This window comes from Pseudophryne corroboree, chromosome 2, assembly GCF_028390025.1.
Source record: "Pseudophryne corroboree isolate aPseCor3 chromosome 2, aPseCor3.hap2, whole genome shotgun sequence".
In the NCBI taxonomy this organism is placed as follows: Eukaryota; Metazoa; Chordata; class Amphibia; order Anura; family Myobatrachidae; genus Pseudophryne; species Pseudophryne corroboree.
This window is the reverse complement of record NC_086445.1, coordinates 865,286,741-865,314,263: the sequence shown is the minus strand read 5'-3', so window position 1 is coordinate 865,314,263 and position 27,523 is coordinate 865,286,741. Positions and strand designations below refer to the sequence as shown.

Genomic DNA, 27,523 nt, shown 5'->3' with positions numbered 1-27,523 from the left:
AAGCCCGATAGCGATGCACGGCCCGCGCGTCACTATCACCGGTGCTGGATTGGCCCACAATCTAGCACATCGCTCATTTTATCCGCTGAGTGAAATAAGCGCCCCCCTTCCCCCACCACCACCACCCCCACATCACGCTGTGTGCCCAGCTGGCAGGGCCGTCTTTTCGTATGGGCTCAATGGGCTCTTGCCCAAGGGCCCCAGGAGTAAAAGGGCCCTAGGCTTATAGCTAAGGGTCCCCTCTTTCCAGGGGTACCAGATTTTTGAAAATCGGCCCTGGGGAACCAGAGATATCAGACTTCAAAGCAGTGGTCCCCATCCAAGCCTGTTAATTGTTCTTCCCAGCCAGATATCTCGGTTTCTGTCTGACTTAGAGTTTTTCTGAGGGTATACTCCAAAAGCTGTGACTCTCCCCTTTCAGTGGACACTGGCAGCTTGTCTCTACTATGCTCAGAACCAGAGATATCAGCCTTCAAGCAGCTGGTCCCTGCTCCAGCTCCACACGCCTAATATGCAGTTTTATATTTTTGTCGGCGGATTGCTCTGGCTCCTGAAGTCTGATCCCCAAGTTCCCAGAACCTCCTGAAAGATGGGACTCTCTAGTTTTTTTTATCCCATTAAAGCTAAGAAATCTATTTCCAGGAACTGGAGATAGCTGCAGTAAAGCAAGCTGCCCTGACCCCCGGAAAATGATTAATATTAAGCCCACTCCACTATCCACCCCTCCCCTGTGTATTAAACACCCCTACTACCCTGGAAGTCATGTACCCGGGCCCCTTCATTCAGCACAATGTCCCCTTCTACAGTTTAGTGTTTTCGTTCCCGCCCCATTTGTGCAGTAAAGGAGTAATTAGCAGAAATTATTTCTCCAGGTCCTACATGCTGAGCCAAAGATAGAACCCCCCCTCTCCCCCGCGGAACATCAAAGCTGCCGCTGATAGCACACCCCACCCCTACCGCTGATGGGTGGGTAGGGGCCCCAGTGCATTTCTGTGTCCAGGGGCTTACTCTGCTGTTAAGACGGCTCTGCCAGCTGGGGAGGGATATGTGCTGAGCATCTCTGCCCATGTGTACTGCCCTTTAGATCGCTCAGCACACATCTCTGCCCATGTATACACCACCACCAGAGACGGGCTGTTGCCTGCTCCTGTATTATACAATCTTGATGTATGAGTTTTTATGCAATAGCTGCATTAGCCCAAGGATACAAATATGCTGAAAGCAAAACAAACACAGCTAGTAATAACATATCCATCTCTCTCTCTCTCTCTATATATATATATATATATATATATATATATATATATATATATATATATATATATATATATACACACACACACACAGTACTGTGCAAAAGTTTTAGGCAGGTGTTGAAAAAATGCTGCAATTCCTGCATTTTATCCGCTGAGTGAAATGAGCGCCCCCCTTCCCCCACCACCACCACCCCCACATCGCGCTGTGTGCCCAGCTGGGGAGGGATGTGTGCTGAACATCTCTGCCCATGTGTACTGCCCTTTAGATCGCTCAGCACACATCTCTGCCCATGTGTACACCACCACCAGAGACGGGCTGTTGCCTGCTCCTGTATTATACAATTTTGATGCAAAAGTTTTAGGCAGGTGTTGAAAAAATGCTGCAATTCCTGCAGCAGAATATATTTGAAGCCAATCAAACGCCTCTCTGATGATGCTGCATGATGGGTAATTACTAGCCTGTATTTATCAGCATTGAGGACACCATTAATCATGACCAAATCCCCAATTCCATTTGCTGACATGCAGCCCCAAAATTGCAAGGAACCTCCACCATGCTTCACTGTTGCCTGCAGACACTCATTACTGTACCACTTTCAGGCTCTTCAGCTCACAAACTGCCTTCTGTTACAGGCAAATATTTCACATTTTGACTCGCCCGTCCAGAGCACCTGCTGCCATTTTACGCACCCGGGTTCCTGTTTTTGTGCACTGTTGTGTCGCTTGGCCTTATTTCCACATGGAAGGTATGGCTATTTGGCCTCAATACTTCCATGAAGACCACTTCTGGCAGGAATTCTCCAAACAGTAGATGGGTGTACCTGGGTCCCACTGGTTTCTGCCAGTTCTGAGCTGATGGCACTGCTGAACATCTTCTAATTTCGAAGTAAGCCTGATGTGTCTTTCATCTGATGCACTAAGTTTCCTTGGTTGCATTGCGGCAAATAGAGTTGGGGCTTTGGTCAGGATTAATGGTGTCCTCAGTGCTGAGAAATACAGGCAGATACTCATGCATTATGCAATAACAGCAGGTAGGTGTCTGACTGTCTCAAAATTTATTCTGCAGCAGGACAACAACCCCAAACATACAGCCAATGTCATTAATAGCTAGTTTCAGCATAAAGAAGAACAAGGAGTCCTGGAAGTGATGATATGGCCCCCATAGAGCCCTGATCTCAACATCATTGAGTCTTCTGGGATTATATGAAGAGACAGAAGGATTTGAGCATGTCAACATCCACAGAAGATCTGTGATAAGTTCTACAAGATGTTTAGAATAACCTCCCTACAGAGTTCCTTCAAAAATTGTGTGCAAGTGTACCTAGAAGAATTTATGTTGTTTTCAAGGCAAAGGGTGGTCACACCAAATGTCGATTTGATTTAGATCTCTCTTCTGTTTATTCACTTTGCATTTTGTAAAATTTATATTTTAGACAGCATTCCTACTTTGCAGCATTTTTTCCACACCTGTCTCAAACTTTTGCAGAGTGCTATATATATATGAACTGTGCCACTCTGAGTTCAGTTTATAAAATGCAATAAGTGTAGAAATGCAGTGTTTCATTGTGATATTTAGTGTCCCTTTGAACTTGACTTTACGGTTTGGAGATTGACAAAATATCAGTGGGTTACTGGGGAGGTGCTGCTTTGTTACAGTATCAGACTGTTATCGAGCACCGAGTGTATCTGAACTGCACAACATTTAAAATCTCTTTACAGCATGTAATCTTACCCAAATGCCCCTCTGCCGACCACCCGGATTTTCTGGTATTTCTCCATCTTGTAGCCCCTTGGCACAAACGTCCCGCTGTTCCCATGGTAACACTTCCGGGAAACCGTACGGCGCCTGGAGGGGGACAAACTAACACTGCGTTTTTCCTGCAGAATTAGGCATGCACATTGTTAACTGGAGCCTGATTGTAGAGGCTGATTTCCAATATGTATTGTACATAGTGTTATAAAACAGCAGGTAAGGTTACTGTCCAATTCCTTAGCACTAAAAAAATACGTATGTAAAATATAAATAAATACAAGTTATCACACCCAGCGTTTATAATGCTGGAAGTTGTACTGTGTAGGGGTCCATGAATACTAAGAGCAGGTTACTGCATGCCGCACACAGAATAACAGAAGTGCTACTGTGTGCAGCTGTCTGTAAACTAATCACAGAAACACAGTTTCTGGCTTGAAGGCATAAATGTCAACTATAGTAATTTATGTACAAAGTTTAATTTTCTCTAACGTCCTAAGTGGATGCTGGGGACTCCGTCAGGACCATGGGGATTAGCGGCTCCGCAGGAGACAGGGCACAAAAATAAAGCTTTAGGATCAGGTGGTGTGCACTGGCTCCTCCCCCTATGACCCTCCTCCAAGCCTCAGTTAGGTTTTTGTGCCCGTCCGAGCAGGGTGCAATCTAGGTGGCTCTCCTAAAGAGCTGCTTAGAAAAAGTTTTTAGGTTTTTTATTTTCAGTGAGTCCTGCTGGCAACAGGCTCACTGCTACGAGGGACTTAGGGGAGAGAAGTAAACTCACCTGCGTGCAGGATGGATTTGCTTCTTAGGCTACTGAAGGGTTACCTCTTCTGTCTTTGTACATATTACTTTTTATATGATCAGTTTCCTTATAATAATTACAGTGTAAAAGTGAATATTTCTATTTCCCTAGTGAAGGGTTAAAACATGCTTTATGAACTCTTATGTGTTTGCAATGGATGCTGCTGCCCTGTGTTAGATGCCTTTGTCTCTCATACAGATACCAGGCTTGCGTGGGTCTGGCATCCAAGGTCAGCTCTACACTAGATGAAACCTGCTTTTTCTACTTCTGTGTGTTACTAAAAGATCCTTTGTTAAGTTCCGTCTGATGCAACGTATATAACATCTGCCTAGCAACTGCTATATCCAATTATGTTATGTCAAGTATTAACCACCCCTACGTACCCCACCCAGGAACCTACCCCTAAGCCAATGAGCCCTTTTACACTTGTCAGTTCCACCCATATGCATTGTCTTATATACTCTTGTTAACTTTATAATAAACAGTGTGAATTTTAACTGCTTGTGTGTGCATGTACCTTGTGGTTAAAAGTTTACACTCCAGACGTCTGTAAGGCCATCACATCGAGGGTTAAAGAAAATAAGGTCAAATCCTTTCAGCTGGGGGTTATGTCCGGGATTCAGTGATCGTCCCTGAATAATAAAGATAGAAGATTTATTGTCTGTCTTTGCTATGCGGGATTGCGGTCATACACTGAAGCTGAATCCGTGTCAGTGTTCCGGGAACACGTGACAAGGTAATATTTAAGTCCGGGACTTAATATTACGAAGTTTTTAAAACAGGTATCAGGGATACCATAGAATCTTTAATGTCTGGGACTTAAAGATACGTCTGAGAAGGGACCAGGGGTCCGAGCGCACTTCTCCAAAGACGTTAGTATCTGGGATACTTAAAAATAGACCTGGGAGTCTATACGTAACGTAGAGAATACCCCGATTTGATCGCCTATATATTTTTGTATGTTTGTAGTGAGATAAGTTCTTATATTTGGTCCAGACGGCTGGTAAGTTTTCGTCTGCCAGATATCTTTACTCAAACACTTTTCTTGCTTCCTGTCTAAAACGCTGTATTTTTTCTGACATCTTGTACGAAGGTAAGCGTACCCGTCAAAAGATTTCATGTTCTCATTATACAGATAATATTGTGATATTGTCAATGACTAATTAACTGGTGTTAGCTAATGCATGCATAGAAAGTTTTTGTAAATTGCATTTTTTTTGTTGTGAAATTTCATAGAAAGTCTTTTTGTTGTGATATTGCATAGACAGTTGTTGTGGGTTGTTGTGGAAATTGCGTAGAAAGCTGGTGTAGATTGCATTTTTACTATGGGAGGGACCTATGTATAAGTAGAGTGTTGTATATTTTAGATAATTTTCTTTTAAAAGTTGTACTGTTGATTTATATTACTGTCTGACAATGGGCTCTAGTCAGAGTAAAAAAACTGCATATCCCCCGCCCCTCCCTGGTGAGACATGCAGGATGTATGTTGCCCGTAACTCTACCTCAGAGTATTATTTAGTTAACCCATGGGTGGATAATTTAGCGGGATGGACAGAGAAAGCAGGACGGGACCCATTCCTACGGGAAGGCAGTAATTACCTTTTCTATATGGAGATTTAAGAAAAAATGTCAGTTTCCAATAGCACAGAAGCGAAGCTGCAGAGGAATTGTAAGTCTTTGAAATCCCTCTCGCCCCCCCCCCCCCCTTTTGCATTCCAATGTATCCTGCGCTCAGAGACACAGGTTTCTTGGCAGCAGTAACCCTTTCACACTAAATGGGATCGCTTCCAACTTCACTGCTGGAGGGTGCGTCCACTAGCTCTATCCCTAACGCACCAATAACCCAGAGTTTAGATAATAGTAAAACACTGTCCCAAGCCCACCATTACCCTCGATGGCTGTATATCTTATTTACGCAAAACTTGCAAAGGACGCAGCTATACACATATGAAGGAAGTTTTTTTTTGCCTGTGTTTTTTTTTGCCTGTCGCTGTAGCTTGTAAAAAGAAACCTGCGCCCACTCATAACTATCAGAGCTCCAGACGCTTTGACAGACAGAACCAACCCCGCAGTCAGGGAACATTCCAAAGACCCCGCGCACTGACGGGGCCCGGAGGAGGGTATCCCAGCCTTTATTCAACTCTCCCGTCATAGTGAGATTCACCTCTGCTGCCACTTATTATAAATGGAAGTAAAATTCCCTTTTTAGTGGACAGCGGTGCAGCAGCCAGTGTTTTGTGTTCTGACTTATGCAATACCCCCTCTCACCAGAAAAGATAGAAGGTCTCCGCCCCATGATACAGCAATTCTTACAACAGGGTATCTCAGACATATTGTATCACCATACTGTACTCCTGTGAACCCTGTTGCCAAAGCTGATGGTAGTATGGGATTTGTACAGGATCTCAGAGCGATCAATCAGTTAATTGTCCCAATTGCACCAATTGTTCCAGATGTAAACTCACTCATTTCTGCAATCCCTGCAGATGCTGCGTTCTTCTCTTACAGATTTTCTGAGTGTTGAAGAATGCCTTTTTTTTTCAGCATACCTGTAGATTCACAGACACAATTACTTTTTGCCTTTTCTTTTGAGGGTAAACAACTTACCTGGTGCAGATTATTGACGCACCTGTTGTCTCCAGGCCACATTGAGGCCCTGGCAACCTCACCATGGTTCAGTCCTGCTACAGTATGCAGATGATCTGCTGCTCTGTAGTAAAACTGAGGAGGCCTGCCGAGAGGATGGTGTTTCATTACTAAACTGGCTTTGTGAATGTGGACACAAGGTGTCCAAAATAAAAATGCAATGGTGTAAAAAGCATGTTGATTACTTAGGTTTTGTGCTCACTCAGGGAGAGAGAAAAGTCAGTCCACAATGCATACAGTCTGTATTGGGCCTGGTCACCCCAACTACCCAGAAGGAACTACTGTCCTTCCTGGGTATGGTAAATTACTGCAGACAGTGGATATCTGATTGCTCTTATTGTGATAACATTTTGAGACAAGCCACACTGAAGGACAAACCTAAAACTGTACAATGGTCACAAGAAATGTTAACTGCATATGAAAGTTTAAAATGTATGTTGATGAAAAGTCCGGCACTTGGCCTCCCCAGTTATGTACTACCTTTCCATCTATATGCAAGGGACAATTGTAAAACCATGGCGGGGGTGCTCACACAGTTTCATGGAGGGAAGTTGCGCCCCGTGGCATTTTTTTTCCAAAGTCATGCCAGTGTCTGTGCAAGGTATGCCTGCCTGCCTCAGGGCTTTGGCAGCCTGTGCAATGGTTGCAGAAATGGCCACTACCCTCACTTTAGGCCACATCACAGTACTCCACACCACACATGATGTCCGGGCAATACTTAAAGGCTTACACACAGCACATGTCAGCACAACGCCTTAGTGGATATGAAGTACTCCTTTTGAGTAACCCTACCCTTACCATTAAGTACACTGCTGGTTCTTCTGGCCCTGCACCCATTCTCAATGCCCTTTTAGGCTTGAAAGGTCCCGAGGATGAACCACCCGACCTACATGACTGTGCTGCTTCCATTGAAGCTGAAACTTCTCCCAGACTTGACATGTCTCCCGTTCCCATACCAGGCTGGCTATGCCATTGTCACCCTCCCTGATACAGTGTTGGAAACCCTACCAATAACTTATCAGTCCGCGCAAGCTGCAGAACTCATTGCACTCACTAGAGCATGTCCCTCCCTTGACAACGTCCATCTGCTCACTCAACTTCAAGCTGCTGCGACTAATACTGATCTCTCCGACTGGACTTACCCAATTCTGCAGAAAAAATCCTAAATCAGGATTAATCTGCAAAGAGGGGAAACCCTGTATACCCCAGTCCAGTGCCCCTTTGCTCGTTGCCCAGTGCCGTGGTGTTGGTCACCGTGGTGAAGCCACAACACTCCTCCTACTAACCAGTGATTTTTATGTTACTAATGCCAAATCACTTGTGGACCAGTATGTTAGCAGATGCATCACTTGCCTCAGGAACAACCCTAATAAAGCTAAACACCAGCATCTTGAATACCCCACAGAAAACTCTAGGTTACTCCCCATTTAAAATACTAATGGGCAGGCCTTTTCCCACACCCTGGGCTAAGAAACCACTAGTAATACAGGAAGGAGATCTAGAACTCATCAGAGAAGAGTATGTCAGGTCCCTGATAACAAAACTGAATGAAATTGAACATGAGGTTGTTTGTAAAAACCCTTTTGAATCCACAGGAACCTACACACCCCTTTAAAGTCGGAGACAGAGTCGTGGTGAAGGTGCTCCCCAGGAACAAGAGCCCAGGAGACTTCACCTATGGTCCAGAGACAGAGGTCGTAGCAGTTACCCGGACAGCAGTCCTGACAGAGGAAAGTCCTACCTGGATCCATGCATCCCGAGTAAAAAAAAAGGTTCCTAGACCAGACCTAGAGAGGGAAGCAAGTGATTCCAGTGAGGTACGAACCGGGGCAGACAGCCCTGACCTCCCACCTAGCGAAGAAAGAAGAACAGAAGAAGATGAGGAACCTGTCCCCTATCTTTATCCTGGGGACTACCTTGATAGCCCTACTGGCCCTCACTCACCACACAATATGTGAGGTTGATATTACACAGACTAATGGGATCCCCACCTTGTGGTACAATTCCTCCAATACACACGTAGCCACATATATCCTTGACTATTTTATGTTCCCCAAAATTGCTGATGACAAATATTATATACAACAAAGGAGGAAATCAGGAATGTCTGAGACAGTATATATTTGTGTTACTGACGAATGGTACTATGACAATAGATATTATGGATCTAATTGTAATTCCTGGGAAGCTGTGGGGTGGAATACAGGAGTAGATTGGAAATATGGCCCATCGTTTGCAAAGAATAGATGGAGCAAATATGGAGTACCCCTACTTTCTAGACTATCCATTCATAAGATGGATGAAGGCCCAAATTCATACAGGTCTAGACTAAACATAGTGAACCCTAGCAGAAGCGACAATGAGACTTATGTACTTGGTATATGGTGGCAAGCAGGGTATTATAGTGCAAGGCAAATGTTTTATTTATGGGATATGTATAAAAACCCAAAATACCAGCCTAAAATTGCTCCCCAAAACAAACCTTTAAAGCCCCATATTGCCACTTTTAAAGATATGGTGGCTATTACTAACCCTACCTTTGAAGACACCCTAGCTATTGAAACTGGTTTCTCTGACATTAATTTTTGGTTGGAATGGATGAAGTATAGTGCTAACAAACACAATAAAAGCAACTGTTATGTCTGTGGCAAATCTAGGCCCCACCTAGGTACAGTGCCCCTTAATATACCCCTAGAACAAGAAAATTGTTTTTTTTCAGCCTTTTTAATGACACCAAAACAAATGACAGTCAGTGCGAAATGTGGAAAAGGGAATATCCCATATTGTCAAAAAATCCCAACCCAGGAAGCACCATAACCATATATCCTGGAAACTACACTTGTTATACATCTAACACCACAACAGGGAGAAATTTAAAAACCTTCCCACCAGGGTATTGTGCAAATAAAAGAACAACTGTTTTAGTCAACCAAACTAGATCATTAGGCGACATTTATTACATATGTGGGAAACTGTAAATAAAAACGTAGCCTGGATTAATTATATATATTATAATCAACAAAGATTTGTTAATGATACCAAAGATGCTCTTAAAGGTATAGCTGAACAGCTAGAAGCCACTTCCCAAATGACATTCCAAAATAGAATGGCCCTTGACATGATCCTAGCAGAAAAAGGCGGTACATGTGTTTACATTAGTAAGGTGGAAGGCTGTTGTACATATATTCCTGACAACACTGGTCCCAATGGTAAGGTTACTTTAGCCATAAACAAGTTAGAAACCTTATCCATAGAACTTAAGAAAAATTCAGGTATTGATAACCCATGGAGCCAATATTTTGGGTGGTTTGAAAATTGGAAACAGGCTCTTGTGCAAATAAGCATATTTAAACTCATAACTTTAATTCTTTTAGGCATTATAGTTTATTGTGTAATTCCCTGTGGAGAGAAACTTACCTCCAAAGGCATTGATAAGGCCCTGATGTATTATGACATAACCACCAGTCCTGTCACCTCCTCTGATAGTAAGGGACCCGACGATTATGTCCAATATCTCAAGAACTGGAGAAACAAGAAAGGAGCCTCACTCAAGAATCATGTCATATAATAATCATGATTCTAAGAGGGGATTGAAGGGTTACCTCTTCTGTCTTTGTACATATTACTTTTTATATGATCAGTTTCCTTATAATAATTACAGTGTAAAAGTGAATATTTCTATTTCCCTAGTGAAGGGTTAAAACATGCTTTATGAACTCTTATGTGTTTGCAATGGATGCTGCTGCCCTGTGTTAGATGCCTTTGTCTCTCATACAGATACCAGGCTTGCGTGGGTCTGGCATCCAAGGTCAGCTCTACACTAGATGAAACCTGCTTTTTCTACTTCTGTGTGTTACTAAAAGATCCTTTGTTAAGTTCCGTCTGATGCAACGTATATAACATCTGCCTAGCAACTGCTATATCCAATTATGTTATGTCAAGTATTAACCACCCCTACGTACCCCACCCAGGAACCTACCCCTAAGCCAATGAGCCCTTTTACACTTGTCAGTTCCACCCATATGCATTGTCTTATATACTCTTGTTAACTTTATAATAAACAGTGTGAATTTTAACTGCTTGTGTGTGCATGTACCTTGTGGTTAAAAGTTTACACTCCAGACGTCTGTAAGGCCATCACATCGAGGGTTAAAGAAAATAAGGTCAAATCCTTTCAGCTACTGGACACCATTAGCTCCAGAGGGAGTCGGAACACAGGTCTCACCCTGGGGTTCGTCCCGGAGCCGTGCCGCCGACCCCCCTTGCAGATGCCGAAGTTGAAGAGGTCCAGAGGTCCGGAAACAGGCGGCAGAAGACTTTCAGTCTTCATAAGGTAGCGCACAGCACTGCAGCTGTGCGCCATTGTTGTCAGCACACTTCATACCAGCGGTCACTGAGGGTGCAGGGCGCTGGGGGGGGCGCCCTGGGCAGCAATGTATTATACCTTTTTTATGGCTAAAATACATCACATATAGCCCTTGAGGCTATATGGATGTATTTAACCCCTGCCAGATCTCACAAACTCCGGGAGAAGAGCCCGCCGTTTTAGGGGGCGGGGCCTATTCTCCTCAGCACATGGCGCCATTTTCCTGCTCAGCTCTGCTGTGAGGAAGGCTCCCAGGCTCTCCCCTGCACTGCACTACAGAAACAGGGTTAAAACAGAGAGGGGGGGCACTTATTTGGCGATATGATTACATATGTGAAAATGCTATAAGGGAAAACACTTGTATAAGGGGTTGTCCCTGTATAATTATAGCGTTTTTGGTGTGTGCTGGCAAACTCTCCCTCTGTCTCCCCAAAGGGCTAGTGGGGTCCTGTCCTCTATCAGAGCATTCCCTGTGTGTGTGCTGTGTGTCGGTACGTGTGTGTCGACATGTAGGAGGACGATGTTGGTGAGGAGGCGGAGCAAATTGCCTGTATTGGTGATGTCACTCTCTAGGGAGTCGACACCGGAATGGATGGCTTATTTAGGAATTACGTGATAATGTCAACACGATGCAAGGTCGGTTGACGACATGAGACGGCCGGCAAACAAATTAGTACCTGTCCAGGCGTCTCAGACACCGTCAGGGGCTTGTAAAAACGCCCATTTACCTCAGTTGGTCGACACGGACACTGACTTCAGTGTCGACGGTGAAGAAACAAACGTATTTTCCTTTAGGGCCACACGTTACATGTTAAGGGCAATGAAGGAGGTGTTACATATTTCTGATACTACAAGTACCACAAATAAGGGTATTATGTAGGGTGGGAATAATCTACTTGTAGTTTTTCCTGAATCAGATAAATTAAAGTGTGTGATGATACGTGGGTTTCCTCCGATAGAAAATTATTGGAGGTATACCCTTTCCCGCCAGAAGTGAGGGCGAGTTGGGAAACACACCTTAGGGTGGATAAGGCGCTCACACGCTTATAACAACAAGTGGCGTTACCGTCTCCAGATACGGCCGCCCTCAAGGAGCCAGCTGATAGGAAGCTGAAAAATATCCTAAGAAGTATATACACACATACTGGTGTTATACTACGACCAGCAATCGCCTCAGCCTGGATGTGCAGCGCTGGGGGGGCTTGGTCGGATTTCCTGACTGAAAATATTGATACCCTTGACAGGAACAATATTTTATTGACTATAGAGCATTTTAAGGATGCATTTCTATATATGCGAGATGCGCAGAGGGATATTTGCATTCTGGCATCAAGAGTAGATGTGATGTCCATATCTGCCAGACGATGTTTATAGACACGACAGTGGTCAGGTGATGCAGATTCCAGACGGCACATGGAAGTATTGCCGTATAAAGGGGCGGTCCATCGGACCTGGTGGCCATGGCAACAGCTGGAAAATCCACTTTTGTTACCCCAAGTCACATCTCAGCAGAAAAGGACACAGTCTTTTCAGTCTCAGTCCTTTCGTACCCATAAAGGCAGGCGGGCAAAAGGCCAGTCATATCTGCCCAGGGTTAGAGGAAAGGGAAGAAGACTGCAGCAGGCAGCCCATTCCCAGGAACAGAAGTCCTCCACAGCTTCTGCCAAGTCCGCAGCATGACGCTGGGGCCATACAAGCGGACTCAGGTGCGGTGGGGGGTCATCTCAAGAGTTTCAGCACGCAGTGGGCTCACTCGCAAGTGGACTCCTGGATCCTACACGTAGTATCCCAGGTGTACATTGGAAATTCGAGACGTCTTCCCCTCACAAGTTCCTGAAGTCTGCTTTACCAACGTCTCCCTCCGACAGGGAGGCAGTATTGGAAAAAAATTCACAGGCTGTATTCCCAGCACGTGATAATCAAAGTACCCCTCCTACAACAAGGGAAGGGGTATTATTCCACACTATATTGTGGTACTGAAGCCAATCGGCTCGGTGAGATCTAAAAGATTTGAACAATTACATACAAGTGTTCAAATCAAGATGGAGTCACTCAGAGCAGTGATAGCGAACCAGGACGATATGGTGTCACTGGATATCAGGGACGCTTACCTACAAGTCCAAATTTTGCCCTTCTCACCAAGGGTATCTCAGGTTTGTGGTACAGAACTGTCTCTATCAGTTCAGACGCTGCCGTTTGGATTGTCCACGGCACCCCGGGTCTTTACCAAGGTAATGGCCGAAATGATGATTCTTCCTAAAAGAAATATGGACGCTTTCCTGATAAGGGCAAGGTCCAGAGAACAGTTGGCGGTCGGAGTAGCACTATCTCAAGTAGTTCTACGACAGCACGAGTGGATTCTAAATATTCCAAAATCGCAGTTTTTTCCGACGACACGTCTAATGTTCCTAGGGATGATTCTGGACACAGTCCAGAAAAGGATGTTTTCTCCCGGAGAAGAAAGCCAGGGAGTTATCCGAGCTAGTCAGGAACCTCCTAAAACCAGGAAAAGTATCAGTGCATCATTGCACAAGGGTCCTGTGAAAAATGGTGGTTTCTTACAAAGCGATCGCATTCGGTAGATTTCACGCAAGAACCTTTCAGTGGGATCTGCTGGGAAAATGGTCCGGATCGCATCTTCAGATGCATCAGCGGATAACCCTGTCTCCAAGGACAAGGGTGTTTCTTCTGCGGTGGCTGCAGAGTGCTCATCTATAAAAGGGCCGCAGATTCGGCATTCAGGACTGGGTCCTGGTGACCACGGATGCCAGCCTGAGTGGCTGGGGAGCAGTCACACAAGGAAAAAAATTCCAGGGAGTGTGATCAAGTCGGGAGACTTCTCTCCACATAAATATACTGGAGCTAAGGGCAATTTACAAGGCTCTAAGCTTAGCAAGACCTCTGCTTCAAGGTCAGCCGGTATTGATCCAGTGGGACAACATCACGGCAGTCGCCCACGAAAACAGACAGGGCGGCACAAGAAGCAGGAGGGAAATGGCAGAAACTGCAAGGATTCTTCGCTGGGCGAAAAATCATGTGATAACACTCTCAGCAGTGTTAATTCCGGGAGTGGAAAACTGGGAAGCAGACTTCCTCAGCAGGCATAACCTCCACCCGGGAGAGTGGGGACTTCAGCGGGAAGTCTTCCACATGATTGTAAACCGTTGGGAAAAACCAAAGGTGGACATGATGGCGTCCCGCCTGAACAAAAAACTAGACAGATATTGCGCCAGGTCAAGGGACCCTCAGGCAATAGCGGTGGACGCTCTGGTAACACTGTGGGTGTACCAGTCAGGGTATGTGTTCCCTCCTATGCATCTCATACCAAAAGTACTGAGAATCATAAGAAGGAGATGAGTAAGAACGATACTCGTGGTTCCGGATGGGTCAAGAAGGACTTGGTACCCGGAACTTCAAGAGATGCTCACGGAAGAACCGTGGCCTCTACCTTTAAGAAAGGACCTGCTCCAGCAGGGGCCTTGTCTGTTCCAAGACTTACCGCGGCTGCGTTTGACGGCATGGCAGTTGAACGCCGGATCCTGAAAGGGCATTCCAGATGAAGTCATCCCTACCCTGGTCGAAGCCAGGAAGGATGTAACCGCAAAACATTTTCACCGCATTTGGCGAAAATATGTTGCGTGGTGTGAGGCCAAGAAGGTCCCTACAGAGGAATTCCAACTGGGTCGTTTCCTACATTTCCTGAAAACAGGACTGTCTATGGGCCTAAAATTAGGGTCCATTAAGGTTCAAATTTCGACCCTGTCGAATTTCTTCCAGAAAGAACTGGCTTCAGTGCCTGAAGTTCAGACGTTTGTAAAAGGGGTACTGCATATACAGCCTCCTTTTGTGCCCCCAGTGGCACCTTGGGATCTCAATGTTGTTTTGAGTTTCCTAAAGTCACATTGGTTTGATCCACTCACCACTGTGGACTTAAAATATTTCACATGGAAGGTGAAGACTCTATTAGCCCTGGCTTCAGCCAGGCGTGTGTCAGAATGGGCGGCTTTATCATATAAAAGCCCTTACTTAATTTTTCATTCTGACAGGGCAGAATTGAGGACTCGTCCTCAATTTTTCCTTAAGGTGTTTTCTGTTTTTCTCTATCGTCCTAGTGGATGCTGGGGTTCCTGAAAGGACCATGGGGATAGCGGCTCCGCAGGAGACAGGGCACAAAAGTAAAGCTTTCCGATCAGGTGGTGTGCACTGGCTCCTCCCCCTATGACCCTCCTCCAGACTCCAGTTAGATTTTTGTGCCCGGCCGAGAAGGGTGCAATTCTAGGTGGCTCTCCTAAAGAGCTGCTTAGAGAAAGTTTAGCTTAGGTTTTTTATTTTACAGTGAGTCCTGCTGGCAACAGGATCACTGCAACGAGGGACAGAGGGGAGAAGAAGTGAACTCACCTGCGTGCAGGATGGATTGGCTTCTTGGCTACTGGACATCAGCTCCAGAGGGACGATCACAGGTACAGCCTGGATGGTCACCGGAGCCGCGCCGCCGGCCCCCTTGCAGATGCTGAAGTAAGAAGAGGTCCAGAATCGGCGGCTGAAGACCCTTGCAGTCTTCTAAAGGTAGCGCACAGCACTGCAGCTGTGCGCCATTTTCCTCTCAGCACACTTCACACGCAGTCACTGAGGGTGCAGGGCGCTGGGGGGGGGCGCCCTGGGAGGCAAATGTAAACCTATATACTGGCTAAAAATACCTCACATATAGCCCCCAGAGGCTATATGGAGATATTTAACCCCTGCCAAACTTCACTAAAGAGCGGGAGACGAGCCCGCCGGAAAAGGGGCGGGGCCTATCTCCTCAGCACACAGCGCCATTTTCTCTCACAGAAAGGCTGGAGAGAAGGCTCCCAGGCTCTCCCCTGCACTGCACTACAGAAACAGGGTTTAAACAGAGAGGGGGGGCACTAATTGGCGATATAAATATATATATATAAAGATGCTATTAGGGAGAAACACTTATATAAGGTTGTCCCTATGTAATTATAGCGTTTTTTGGTGTGTGCTGGCAAACTCTCCCTCGGTCTCTCCAAAGGGCTAGTGGGTCCTGTCCTCTGTCAGAGCATTCCAGGTGTGTGTGCTGTGTGTCGGTACGTGTGTGTCGACATGTATGAGGACGATGTTGGAGGAGGCGGAGAAATTGCCTGTAAGGGTGATGTCACTCTCTAGGGAGTCGACACCGGAATGGATGGCTTATTTAGGGAATTACGTGAGAATGTCAACACGCTGCAAGGTCGGTTGACGACATGAGACGGCCGACAAACAATTAGTACCGGTCCAGGCGTCTCAGAATCACCGTCAGGGGTTTTTAAAAAAAAAAAAAAAAAAACGCCCATTTACCTCAGTCGGTCGACACAGACACAGACACGGACACTGAATCCAGTGTCGACGGTGAATAAACAAACGTATTCCTCATTAGGGCCACACGTTAAGGGCAATGAAGGAGGTGTTACATATTTCTGATACTACAAGTACCACAAAAGATGGGTATTATGTGGAAGTGAAAAAACTACCTGTAGTTTTTCCTGAATCAGATGAAATAAGATGAAGTGTGTGATGATGCGTGGGTTTACCCCGATAGCAAATATTGGCGTTATACCCTTTCCCGCCAGAAGTTAGGGCGCGTTGGGAAACACCCCTTAGGGTGGATAAGGCGCTCACACGCTTATCAAGTGGCGTTACCGTCTCCAGATACGGCCGCCCTCAAGGAGCCAGCTGATAGGCAGCTGGAAAAATATCCTAAAAAGTATATACACACATACGGTGGTTATACTGCGACCAGCGATCGCCATCAGCCTGGAGATGCAGTGCTGGGTTGGCTTGGTCGAATTCCCTGACTAAAAATATTTTATTGATATAGAGCATTTAATAGGATGCATTCTATATATATATGTATGCGAGATGCACAGAGGGATATTTGCACTCTGGCATCAAGATAAGTGCGTTGTCCATATCTCCCAGAAGATGTCATGGACACGACAGTGGTCAGGTGATACAGATCCCATACGGCACATGGAAGTATTGCCGTATAAAGGGAAGGAGTTATTTGGGGTCGGTCCATCGGACCTGGGGGCCACGGCTACAGCTGGGAAATCCAACCTTTTTACCCCAAGTTACATCTCAGCAGAAAAAGACACTGTCTTTTCAGCCTCAATCCTTCCGTTCCCATGTGGGCAAGCGGGCAAAAGGCCAGTCATATCTGCCCAGACATAGAGGAAAGGGAAGTAGACTGCAGCAGGCAGCCCCTTCCCAGGAAAAGAAGCCCTCCACCAGTGGGGGGGTAGTCTCAAGAGTCTCAGCGCGCAGTGGGATCACTCGCAAGTTGACCCCTAGATCGTACAAGTATTATCCCAGGGGTACAGATTGGAGAGTCGAGACAATTTTTCCTCGCAGGTTCCTGAAGCCTGCTTTACCAACGGCTCCCTCCGACAGGGAGGCAGTATTGGAAAAAAAATTCACAAGCTGTATTTCCAGCAGGTGATAATCAAAGTACCCCTCCTACAACAAGGAAAAGGGTATTAGTCTTCCACACTATATTGTGGTACTGAAGCCAGAAGGCTTGGTGAGACATAGTCTAAATCTGAAATCTTTGAACACTTACATAAAAAGGTTCAAATCAAGATGGAGTCACTCAAAGCAGTGATAGAGAACCGGAAAAAAGGGGACTATATGGTGTCCCTGGACATCAAGGATTACCTCCATGTCCAAATTTGCCCTTCTCAACAAGGGTACCTCTGGTTCGTGATACAGAACTGTCAATATCAGTTTCAGACGCTGCCGTTGAATTATCCACGGCACCCCGGGCCTTTACCAAGGTAATGGCCGAAAAGATGATTCTTAAAAGAAGAAAGGCATCTTAATTATCCCTTACTTGGACGATATCCTGAAAGGGGCAAGTTTCCAGAGAACAGTTCGAGGTCGGAAAAGAACTATCTAAAGTAGTTCTACGACAGCACGAGTGGATTCTAAATATTCCAAAAATCGCAGCTGTTTTCCGATGATACGTCTGCTGTTCCTAGGAATGATTCTGGGCATAGTCCAGAAAGAGGTATTTCTCCTGGAGGGGAAAGCCAGGGAGTTATCCGACCTAGTCAGAAACCTCCTAAAACCAGGCCAAGTATCAGTGCATCAATGCACAGGAGTCCTGGGAAAAATGGTGGCTTCTTACGAAGCGATTCCATTCGGCAGATCTCACGCAAAAACTTTTCAGGGGGATTTGCTGGACGAATGGTCCGGATCGCATCTTCAGATGCATCAGCGGATAACCCTGTCTCCAAGGACAAGGGTGTCTCTTCTGTGGGGGCTGCAGAGTGCTCATCTTCTAGAGGGCAGCACATTCAACATTCAGGACTGTGTTCTGGTGACCACGGATGCCAGCCTGAGAGGCTGGGGAACAGTCACACAGGGAAGAAATTTCCGAGGAAGTGTGGTCAAGTCTGGAGACTTCTCTCCACATGAATATACTGGAGCTAAGGGCAATTTACGATGCTCTGAGCCTAGGAAGAACTCTGCTTCAAAGTCAACCGGTGCTGATCCAGTAGGACATCATCATGGCAGTCGCCCACGTAAACAGACGGGGCGGCACAAGAAGCAGGAGGGCAATGACAGCAAGGATTCTTCGCTGGGCGAAAGATCATGTGATAACACTGTCAGCAGTGTTCATTCCGGGAGTGGACAACTAGGAAGATTTCCTCAGCATGAATGAATTCCACCCGGAAAAGTGGGAACTTCATCTGGAAGTTTCCACATGTTTGTAAACCGTTGGGAAAGACCAAAGGTGGTTATGATGGCGTCTCACATGAAGCGCCAGGTCTAGAGACCCTCAGGCAATAGCTGGGACGCTCTGGTAACACCGTGGGTGTACCAGTCGGTGTATGTGTTCCCTCCTCTGCCTTTCATACCCAGTGTATGGAGAATGATAGGAAGGAGAGGAGTAAGAACTATACTCGTGGCTCCGGTTTGGCCAAGAAGAACTTGGTACCCGGAACTTCAAGAGATACTAGAAAGGATCTTGATTCAGCAAGAATCATGTCTGTTCCATGACTTACCGCAGCTGCGTTGACGCCAGGGCGGGTGAACGCCGGATCCTAAGGGAAAAAGGCATTCCGGAAGAGGTCATCCCTACCCTGGTCAGAGCCAGGAAGGAGGTGACCGCACAACATTATCACCGTTTAGGTGAAAATATGTTCCATGGTGTGAGGCCAGGAAGGCTCCACGGAAGAATTTCAACTAGGTTAATTCCTACATTTCCTGCAAACAGGAGTGTATATGGGTCTCAAATTGGGGTCCATTAAGGTTCAAATTTCGACCGGTCGATTTTCTTCCAGAAAGAAATTGGCTTCAGTTCCTGAAGTCCAGAAGTTGTTAAGGGAGTACTGCATATACAACCCCCTTTTGATGTCTCCAGTGGCACTGGGCGATCTCAACGTAGTTTGGGATTCCTAAAATCACATTGGTTTAAACAACTCAAATCTGTGGATTTGATATATCTCACATGGAAAGTGACCATGCTGTTGGTCCTGGCCTCGGCCAGGCGAGTGTCAGAATTGGCAGCTTTATCTCATAAAGCCATATCTGATTGTCCATTCGGACAGAGCAAAGCTGTGGACTCGTCCCCAGTTTCTCCCTAAGGTGGTGTCAGCGTTTCACCTGAACCAGCTTATTGTGGTACCTGCGGCTACTAGGGACTTGGAGGACTCCAAGTTGCTGGATGTTGTCAGGGCCCTGAAAATATAGTTTCCAGGTCGGCTGGAGTCAGGAAATCTGACTTGCTGTTTATCCTGTGTGCACCCAACAAGCTGGGTGCTCCTGCTTCCAAGCAGACTATTGCTCGTTGGATTTGTAGTACAATTCAGCTTGCACATTCTGTGGCAGGCTTGCCACAGCAAAAAATATGTAAATGCCCATTCCACAAGGAAGGTGGGCTCATCTTGGGCGGCTGCCCGAGGGGTCTCGGCATTACAACTCTGCCGAGCAGCTACGTGGTCAGGGGAGAACACGTTTGTAAAATTCTACAAATTTGATACCCTGGCAAAAGAGGACCTGGAGTTCTCTCATTCGGTGCTGCAGAGTCATCCGCACTCTCCCGCCCGTTTGGGAGCTTTGGTATAATCCCCATGGTCCTTTCAGGAACCCCAGCATCCACTAGGACGATAGAGAAAATAAGAATTTACTTACCGATAATTCTATTTCTCGGAGTCCGTAGTGGATGCTGGGCGCCCATCCCAAGTGCGGATTATCTGCAATACTTGTACATAGTTATTGCTAACTAAATCGGGTTAGTGTTATTGTGAGCCATCTTTTCAGAGGCTCCCCTGTTATCATACTGTTAACTGGGTTCAGATCACAGGTTGTACAGTGTGATTGGTGTGGCTGGTATGAGTCTTACCCGGGATTCAAAATTCCTCCCTTATTGTGTACGCTCGTCCGGGCACAGTATCTAACTGGAGTCTGGAGGAGGGTCATAGGGGGAGGAGCCAGTGCACACCACCTGATCGGAAAGCTTTACTTTTGTGCCCTGTCTCCTGCGGAGCCGCTATCCCCATGGTCCTTTCAGGAACCCCAGCATCCACTACGGACTCCGAGAAATAGAATTATCGGTAAGTAAATTCTTATTTTCACATGAACCAACCTATTGTGGTACCTGCGGCTACTAGGGACTTGGAGGACTCCAAGTTACTTGACGTTGTCAGGGCCCTGAAAATATATGTTTCCAGGACGACTGGAGTCGGAAAATCTGACTCGCTGTTTAGCCTGTATGCACCCAACAAGATGGGTGCTCCTGCTTCTAAGCAGACGATTGCTCGCTGGATTTGTAGTACAATTCAGCTTGCACATTCTGTGGCAGGCTTGCCACAGCCAAAATCAGAAAAAGCCCATTCCACAAGGAAGTGGGCTCATCTTGGGCGACTGCCTGAGGGGTCTCAGCTTTACAACTTTGCTGAGCATTTACTTGGTCAGGGGCAAACACGTTTGCTAAATTCTACAAATTTGATACCCTGGCAGAGGAGGACATGGAGTCTCTCATTCGGTGCTGCAGGGTCATCCGCACTCTCCCGCCCGTTTGGGAGCTTTGGTATAATCCCCATGGTCCTGACGGAGTCCCCAGCATCCACTTAGGACGTTAGAGAAAATAAGAATTTACTTACCGATAATTCTATTTCTCGTAGTCCGTAGTGGATGCTGGGCGCCCATCCCAAGTGCGGATTGTCTGCAATACTTGTACATAGTTATTGTTACAAAAAAATCGGGTTGTTATTGTTGTGAGCCGTCTGTTCAGAGGCTCCTACGTTTGTCATACTGTTAACTGGGTTCAGATCACAAGTTGTACGGTGTGATTGGTGTGGCTGGTATGAGTCTTACCCGGGATTCAATATCCTTCCTTATTGTGTACGCTCTTCCGGGCACAGTATCCTAACTGAGGCTTGGAGGAGGGTCATAGGGGGAGGAGCCAGTGCACACCACCTGATCCTAAAGCTTTATTTTTGTGCCCTGTCTCCTGCGGAGCCGCTAATCCCCATGGTCCTGACGGAGTCCCCAGCATCCACTACGGACTACGAGAAATAGAATTATCGGTAAGTAAATTCTTATTATTTCCTCTGCCCATTGTTTGTTGTAGTGTAAACCAATTTCTTTATAAAATAAAAGTAAAATACCTTTCACCTATAGCATTAAATGTTAACATTTCAGTTCCATATTATTATTATTAATTATTTATTTATTTATTTATTTATTAGCAGTTTCTTATATAGCGCAGCATAACAAAACTGGGCAAAGACAGACAGACATAGAGGTAGGAAGGCCCTGCTCGCAAGCTTACAATCTATAGGGAAATAGACCCCTAAGTTGTCTTTGCTCCATACATTTATTCCATACCCAACATGACTTGCTATATGTGTAACCAAAAATATAAACAGCTTAGTGTTAGTAAGTCATAGAGGCTGAGACAAAAGACAATAATTAAAATACATATATCATTTAAAGACATTTCAAATATAACAATGGAAATAGGTTTCATGGCAGGATCTGACTTTTTCTCTCTTCCTTGCCACAGTCGGCCTAAATTCAGAGGTGGACGCAGTGTCGATGTCGGACGCAATCAGCCGATGCTTTAAATTTGCATATATATCTCAGTCGCACTGCTCATGTGTCCCACTGGTTACTACTGGGAGACACAGGACCAATGTGGTTGCAGAGTAAGGCAATTTCTGCGGACTTTCCAGGGAGGTAACATGGGGTAGGCTATCAAGACGCAGGCTTTAGCTGCAGTTGTACTGGCATTGGCGGCCATGTCCGACAGATATTCTGAGCATCCATAGCATACCTCCCAACTGTCCCGCATTCAGCGGGACAGCCCTGTTTTCCTGGGACTGTCCCACCTGCGGCCAGCAGTGTCCCGAGGCGCGGGGGGGGGAGGGGGAGTTGGTGTTAGCGCACATATCACTGGAGAGGAGAATAGATGTCGTGCCAATGCGCACTGCATCTATTCAGAGCGCCGGGGGGGGGGGGGGGATTTGGGGCAGCCCAGCAACTTGGAGAGTGCTGGGCACGCCCCCACACTGACTCAACCGGGAAGGGGGGGGTCATGTGCAAGGGTCCGCCCCCTTTGTGACTACAAAGTTGGGAGGTATGCCATAGGCTTATTAAAATGTTCCAATCACGTCTGATGATTAGCACTGTAGCCAGTGGGTATCTCAATAGGAAGCCCATCGACTGCGGCATTTGCATAAATATGAAGTCGCGGCTGCAATAATGTCCACTTCTGAATCAGGTCCAGTGTGTCTCATGTATTAAACATAGTTACTGACTTTCTCCCTTCACCCACTTGGGAAGCCAGGTCGGCACAGCGGGAGGCTTTGGTGGGTGGTGTGGCAAAGTGTGGGGCTTGGCAAGGCATAGGAGAAGGCACGCGATCGCGTCATCTTGATCATGTCCCCCAATATACAATTCCGAGGTTACAGACATTGGGGGTAATTCCAAGTTGATCGCAGCAGGAAATTTTTTAGCAATTGGGCAAAACCATGTGCACTGCAGGGGGGGCAGATATAACATTTGCAGAGAGAGTTAGGTTTGGGTGGGTTATTTTGTTTCTGTGCAGGATAAATACTGGCTGCTTTATTTTTACACTGCAATTTAGATTGCAGATTGAACACACCACACCCAAATCTAACTCTCTCTGCACATGTTAAATCTGCCCCCCCCCCCCCCCCCCCCTGCACTGCACATGGTTTTGCCCAACTGCTAAAAAAATTCCTGCTGCGATCAACTTGGAATTACCCCCCATTGTACAGCGGGGGCGCAGCTACGATGATGCAGTCCGGTGTGAATCACGTCATCAGTTGCAGGATCACCCACTTAATTTGGCGGCTGGGTGGCAGGTAGGGGTCAGCTACGGGAGAATTGCACCACTATTCCGGGTGGCCGAGTGTACCACCCAGTTTTTGGGAGTCTCCTGGACGTTCCAGTCTAGTAGGCAAGTATGGTGTTAAACAGGAGCAATCCATTTACCAGTCCTCCTCTGATTATACACATTGGGGGAAAAAACACAGTAAGTAAAAACTATTGGGTTAAAAAAGATCAGATTGTAACCTGTGCCTCAGCTGTACAAGGAAGGGGGTTTTCAGAGACATGCAGAAGTTTTGTGAAAAAAAATTATGTGTACTGCCATCTTAGAATTGCAGGATCTTTTAAGGAACTAAGGAAGATGTGCATCAATCTGAAATAATTCCCAAAAGTTGGTGCCAGCAGTCATTTGTTCTAGGGGAAAAAAAATGACTAACTGGCCCCTTGGAATTGCCCAGCCTAATATGCAGGGGCGTAACTAGAACTTTGTGGTCCCCATAGCAACATATTTAAGGGGCATCTGACCCAATGCTTCTTGACAGACACCTCTCAGCAACAGGTGTTAATTTATGCTCCATAATAGTGGCCTAGTTCATTTTCTGAAAGATATAGGGGGTAATTCCAAGTTGATCGCAGCAGGAATTTTGTTAGCAGTTGGGCAAACCCATGTGCACTGCAGGGGAGGCAGATTTAACATGTGCAGAGAGAGTTAGATTTAGGTGTGGTTTGTTCAATCTGCAATCTAATTTGCAGTGTAAAAATAAAGTAGCCAGTATTTACCCTGCACAGAAACAAAATAACCCACCCAAATCTAACTCTTTCTGCACATGTTATATCTGCCTCCCCTGCAGTGCACATGGTTTTGCCCAACTGCTAACAACATTCCTGCTGCGATCAACTTGGAATTACCCCCATAGTGCATTAGTTAATGTTATGTCCCATAGTAGTATCCTAGTTTTTTTTATGAATCCTCATAGTTCCCTAGTTTACATGATGTCACACAGTATCCCCAATTCACATTGGGCCTGATACCGATGTGCTGCTTCCTTGGAAGTGTATGGTAATGCAGCAGGAGACCTCTATTACAAGCAGATGCCTCCTGTTGCAGCAGTGATCTGACCTGCGTCCTAGGACACAGGCATTGGATCACTCACCAAGCCGCTCGTCGCACAGGCCAGGAAATTTCTGTGCAACCACAGAGATCCCTGGCTTCTCCCCTCCCCATAAACAGCAGTGAAACGCCTCCGTTTAAAAAAACAGAAGGCGTTGCTGCCCCCTTCCCACACCCAAATGGCATCAAACTGCCAATCACTGATAGCCTGATGCTGGACTGCGTGCTGCGTCACAGGACCTGTTCAAGCACACAAAAAATGGGTCCTGCAATAATTGGTGGTACTTTACGATGCACAACGCACCTCCATCCACATCTGAATAACCCCCAGTATGACATAGTGTCCCAGGTCATATTATGCCATATTACAGTGTCTCCTGTTCATACTGTTCCACATTACAGTGCCCTCCAGTTCAAATCATGCCACATTACATTGCCCTAGTTCATATTATGCCACACTACAGTGCCTCCATTTCATATTGTGCCACACTAAAGTGACCCAGTTCTTATTATGTGACATTATAGTGTCCTCCACATTACAATGACCAGATCAGATTATGACACATTACAGTGGCCTCCCATTCAAATGATGCCACATTACAGTGCCCCCTTACCATTATAACATCCACTACACACCTCTCACTGAAAATGTACTGTCACACAATTCAGGCTGGGTAAGGATCAGACTCTGGGGTAGATTTATTAAAATGCCGTTTTCGTTCCTTATATGCTGGGACCCGCTTCACCACATTATCGTGGTGAAGTGGGTCCTCTTTTCCAATGCATTTACTAAGGCTGCTGTCTTCGTTATGGGAGTGCGTTATCTCACCCTGCTAGTGATACGCGTCCTCCCATAACGTCCGTCTCCCTTGGCCGCAGTTGTTACTTATGCGCCTGCGCCGTACATTTACTCCCAGCATACCTTGCGGGAGTAATGCTGGCGCATGCGCGGTTTGCTTTGCTGGATGCTGGAGCCTTTGTATGTTTAACAATAAAGTTTATTGAAAGACACGGAAAAAAAAAGAGGAACTGCTTGGAGACCTGCAGCGCCGATTCTGTGAGGCGAAGAGGAACAGGGTAGGAGAGACCAACGTGCGGGCACACCGAACGTTTATAAGTAAGCAAGCTTATCGGTGCTCTGCCTAACAGATAGAGGCGCCGATAAGGCAGAGGGCGCATACCGCCCCTGCTTACAATATCACTTCGACGGGATAATACATTAGGGGATGCGCTATTTGCGGCACATAACGTGTGCATATAGCGCATTATCTCTTAAAGAAGGATAGTAAATCTACCCCTCAATTACTTAGCAGGCAAATCTGGGAAATTGCTATGCACGTTTATAAACTGGGTCCAGGCCACCCTAAGATTCTGGACGCCATGGTAATGGCACCCCTTACACTCACTATGCTGATTACTGTCACTGTCGCATGAACATAGTAATGCTGATTGTGCACTGAGGAATGTTCTTGGTGAATGGTGCCTTTCTACTTACTAGATTTTAACAGAACGGACACTCTTTATTGCCCAACCCAACTTGACATGTGCGAAAAGCTATGCTTCCAAGGAGCTCCTCTGGGTAATATCACTATGCCCATGCATGGACGGCAGCTGCACATGCACTTATCTATTTAACCCATACTTGCCTACTTTTCCAGATCGCCCAGGAAGCTCTTGAAAATCAGGTGGTGCTCCCAGCCCCTTGTAAAGGTGGTCAAATCTCCCGAAGCCGGCCTCATCCCTCCACAGCGTCCACACCCACAACCCCCCTTAAGCCTTGAAAGTGGGCAGTCCGGGGAGGCCGATGACTTGTAGCCCCACCCCGCTATATAATGACGGTAATCTGGGCTAGGGTCAAAACTGGGATTTCTGACACACGGGGAAAGGCAGTAATTTGGTGCCCACACACAGGGCCGGATTAAGGGCCACATGGGCCTGGAGCTGAAAATATTCAAGGGCCTATTGTGAGAAACTGGGAAGGTGTGATCAGTGCTGTGTGGGTGTGGCCAGAGCATGTGGGTGTGTACATCACTTACACTATCAGCTCCGATGTCTCTCTAAATATGTAAAAAATAAAAAAATTGCACAAATTAGTAAGAAAAAGAGAAATGCAATCTTAATAGATATGATTTATAACTAACCATATGACATCTGGTTGCTAGTGATTATAATGCTGCCATGATGATGGGCCTATTTTTATGTAGAGGCCTGGAGCTGGAGCTCTATTCGCCCCATTGTTAATCTGGCCCTGCCCACCCACACACACACACACAAAAATAATATGATGATCAAATATATAGAGAAAAGTGGAACCCTGTTGTCTGGGAAGAGAAGGGGTTCTGGGGGAAAGTGCCATCTTAAGGAGACATAACCTGTAAACGAGGTGTGAGATGACAAACTTTCACTCATACTGATGTAGAGCTGACATGCATAGCCGTAACTACGTGTGGGCCAATGGTGCGTTGCCCACAGCGCATCTGCACTGTAAGAGCATCCGCTGATCCACACACATGTCGCACAGGGCAGCACAAGAGAAACCAGCGTGCAGCCGATAAGCTGCAGCGCCTGGCAACCTTGTCGGCATGTGATATAGATTGGCTGCCGGGCGCTGTAGCTTGTTGTCTCCCCCGCTGGCTCTGTTACAGGATGGAGTAGCTGCTCCCCCCCCCCCCCTCCACGCGCACCGCCGCTGTTGTCTTGCTGCGCTGGCATCTAGGAGCAGAAAGGTGACTCCCCCCGTGCTGTGGGCTCCCAGGAAAAGTGGCGGCTCCCCCAACGGCAGGCAAGTCTCTCTTTCCCTTTCTCTCTCTCTCTCTCCCCCCCCCCCACACACACACACTCTCTCTCTTTCTCCCCCTCTGCCTTATGTGTAAAAACTGCCTGTCTAATGTGTAAAAATGGGGGACTCTGCCTGTCTAATGTGGAAAAAAAGGGGACTGCCTGCCTAATATGTAAAAATGGGGACTGCCTGTCTAATGTGTAAAAATGGGGACTCTTCCTGTCTAATGTGTAAAAATGGCGGACTCTGCCTGTCTAATGTGGGAAAAGTGGGGACTGCCTGTCTAATGTGTAAAAATGGGGACTCTTCCTGTCTAATGTGTAAAAATGGCGGACTCTGTCTGTCTAATGTGGGAAAAGGGGGGACTGCCTGTCTAATGTGGAATAATGGGGGACTCTGCCTGTCTAATGTGGAAAAATGGCGGACTCTGCCTGTCTAATGTGGAAAAATGGGGACACTTCCTGTCTAATG

General features: G+C 46.3%; 1 protein-coding gene and 1 long non-coding RNA gene across 3 annotated transcripts in view; one reads left to right on the top strand and one right to left on the bottom strand.

Moving 5' to 3' along the window:
- Positions 1-27,523, bottom strand: part of NEK8 (NIMA related kinase 8) — a 354,714-nt gene that overhangs the window by 212,603 nt on the left and 114,588 nt on the right. The window contains exon 4 of one of the 2 annotated variants that reach the window (XM_063955890.1): positions 2,989-3,117. In XM_063955890.1, the coding sequence (XP_063811960.1) occupies positions 2,989-3,117 (129 nt within the window). The remainder of the gene's footprint in view (positions 1-2,988; positions 3,118-27,523) is intronic. The other variant, XM_063955891.1, reaches the window with a different exon arrangement.
- On the top strand, positions 3,821-10,530 carry LOC135049906 (uncharacterized). Its single transcript, XR_010241509.1, has 2 exons — positions 3,821-4,680; positions 8,050-10,530. It is a non-coding gene; the product is annotated as an uncharacterized LOC135049906 (long non-coding RNA).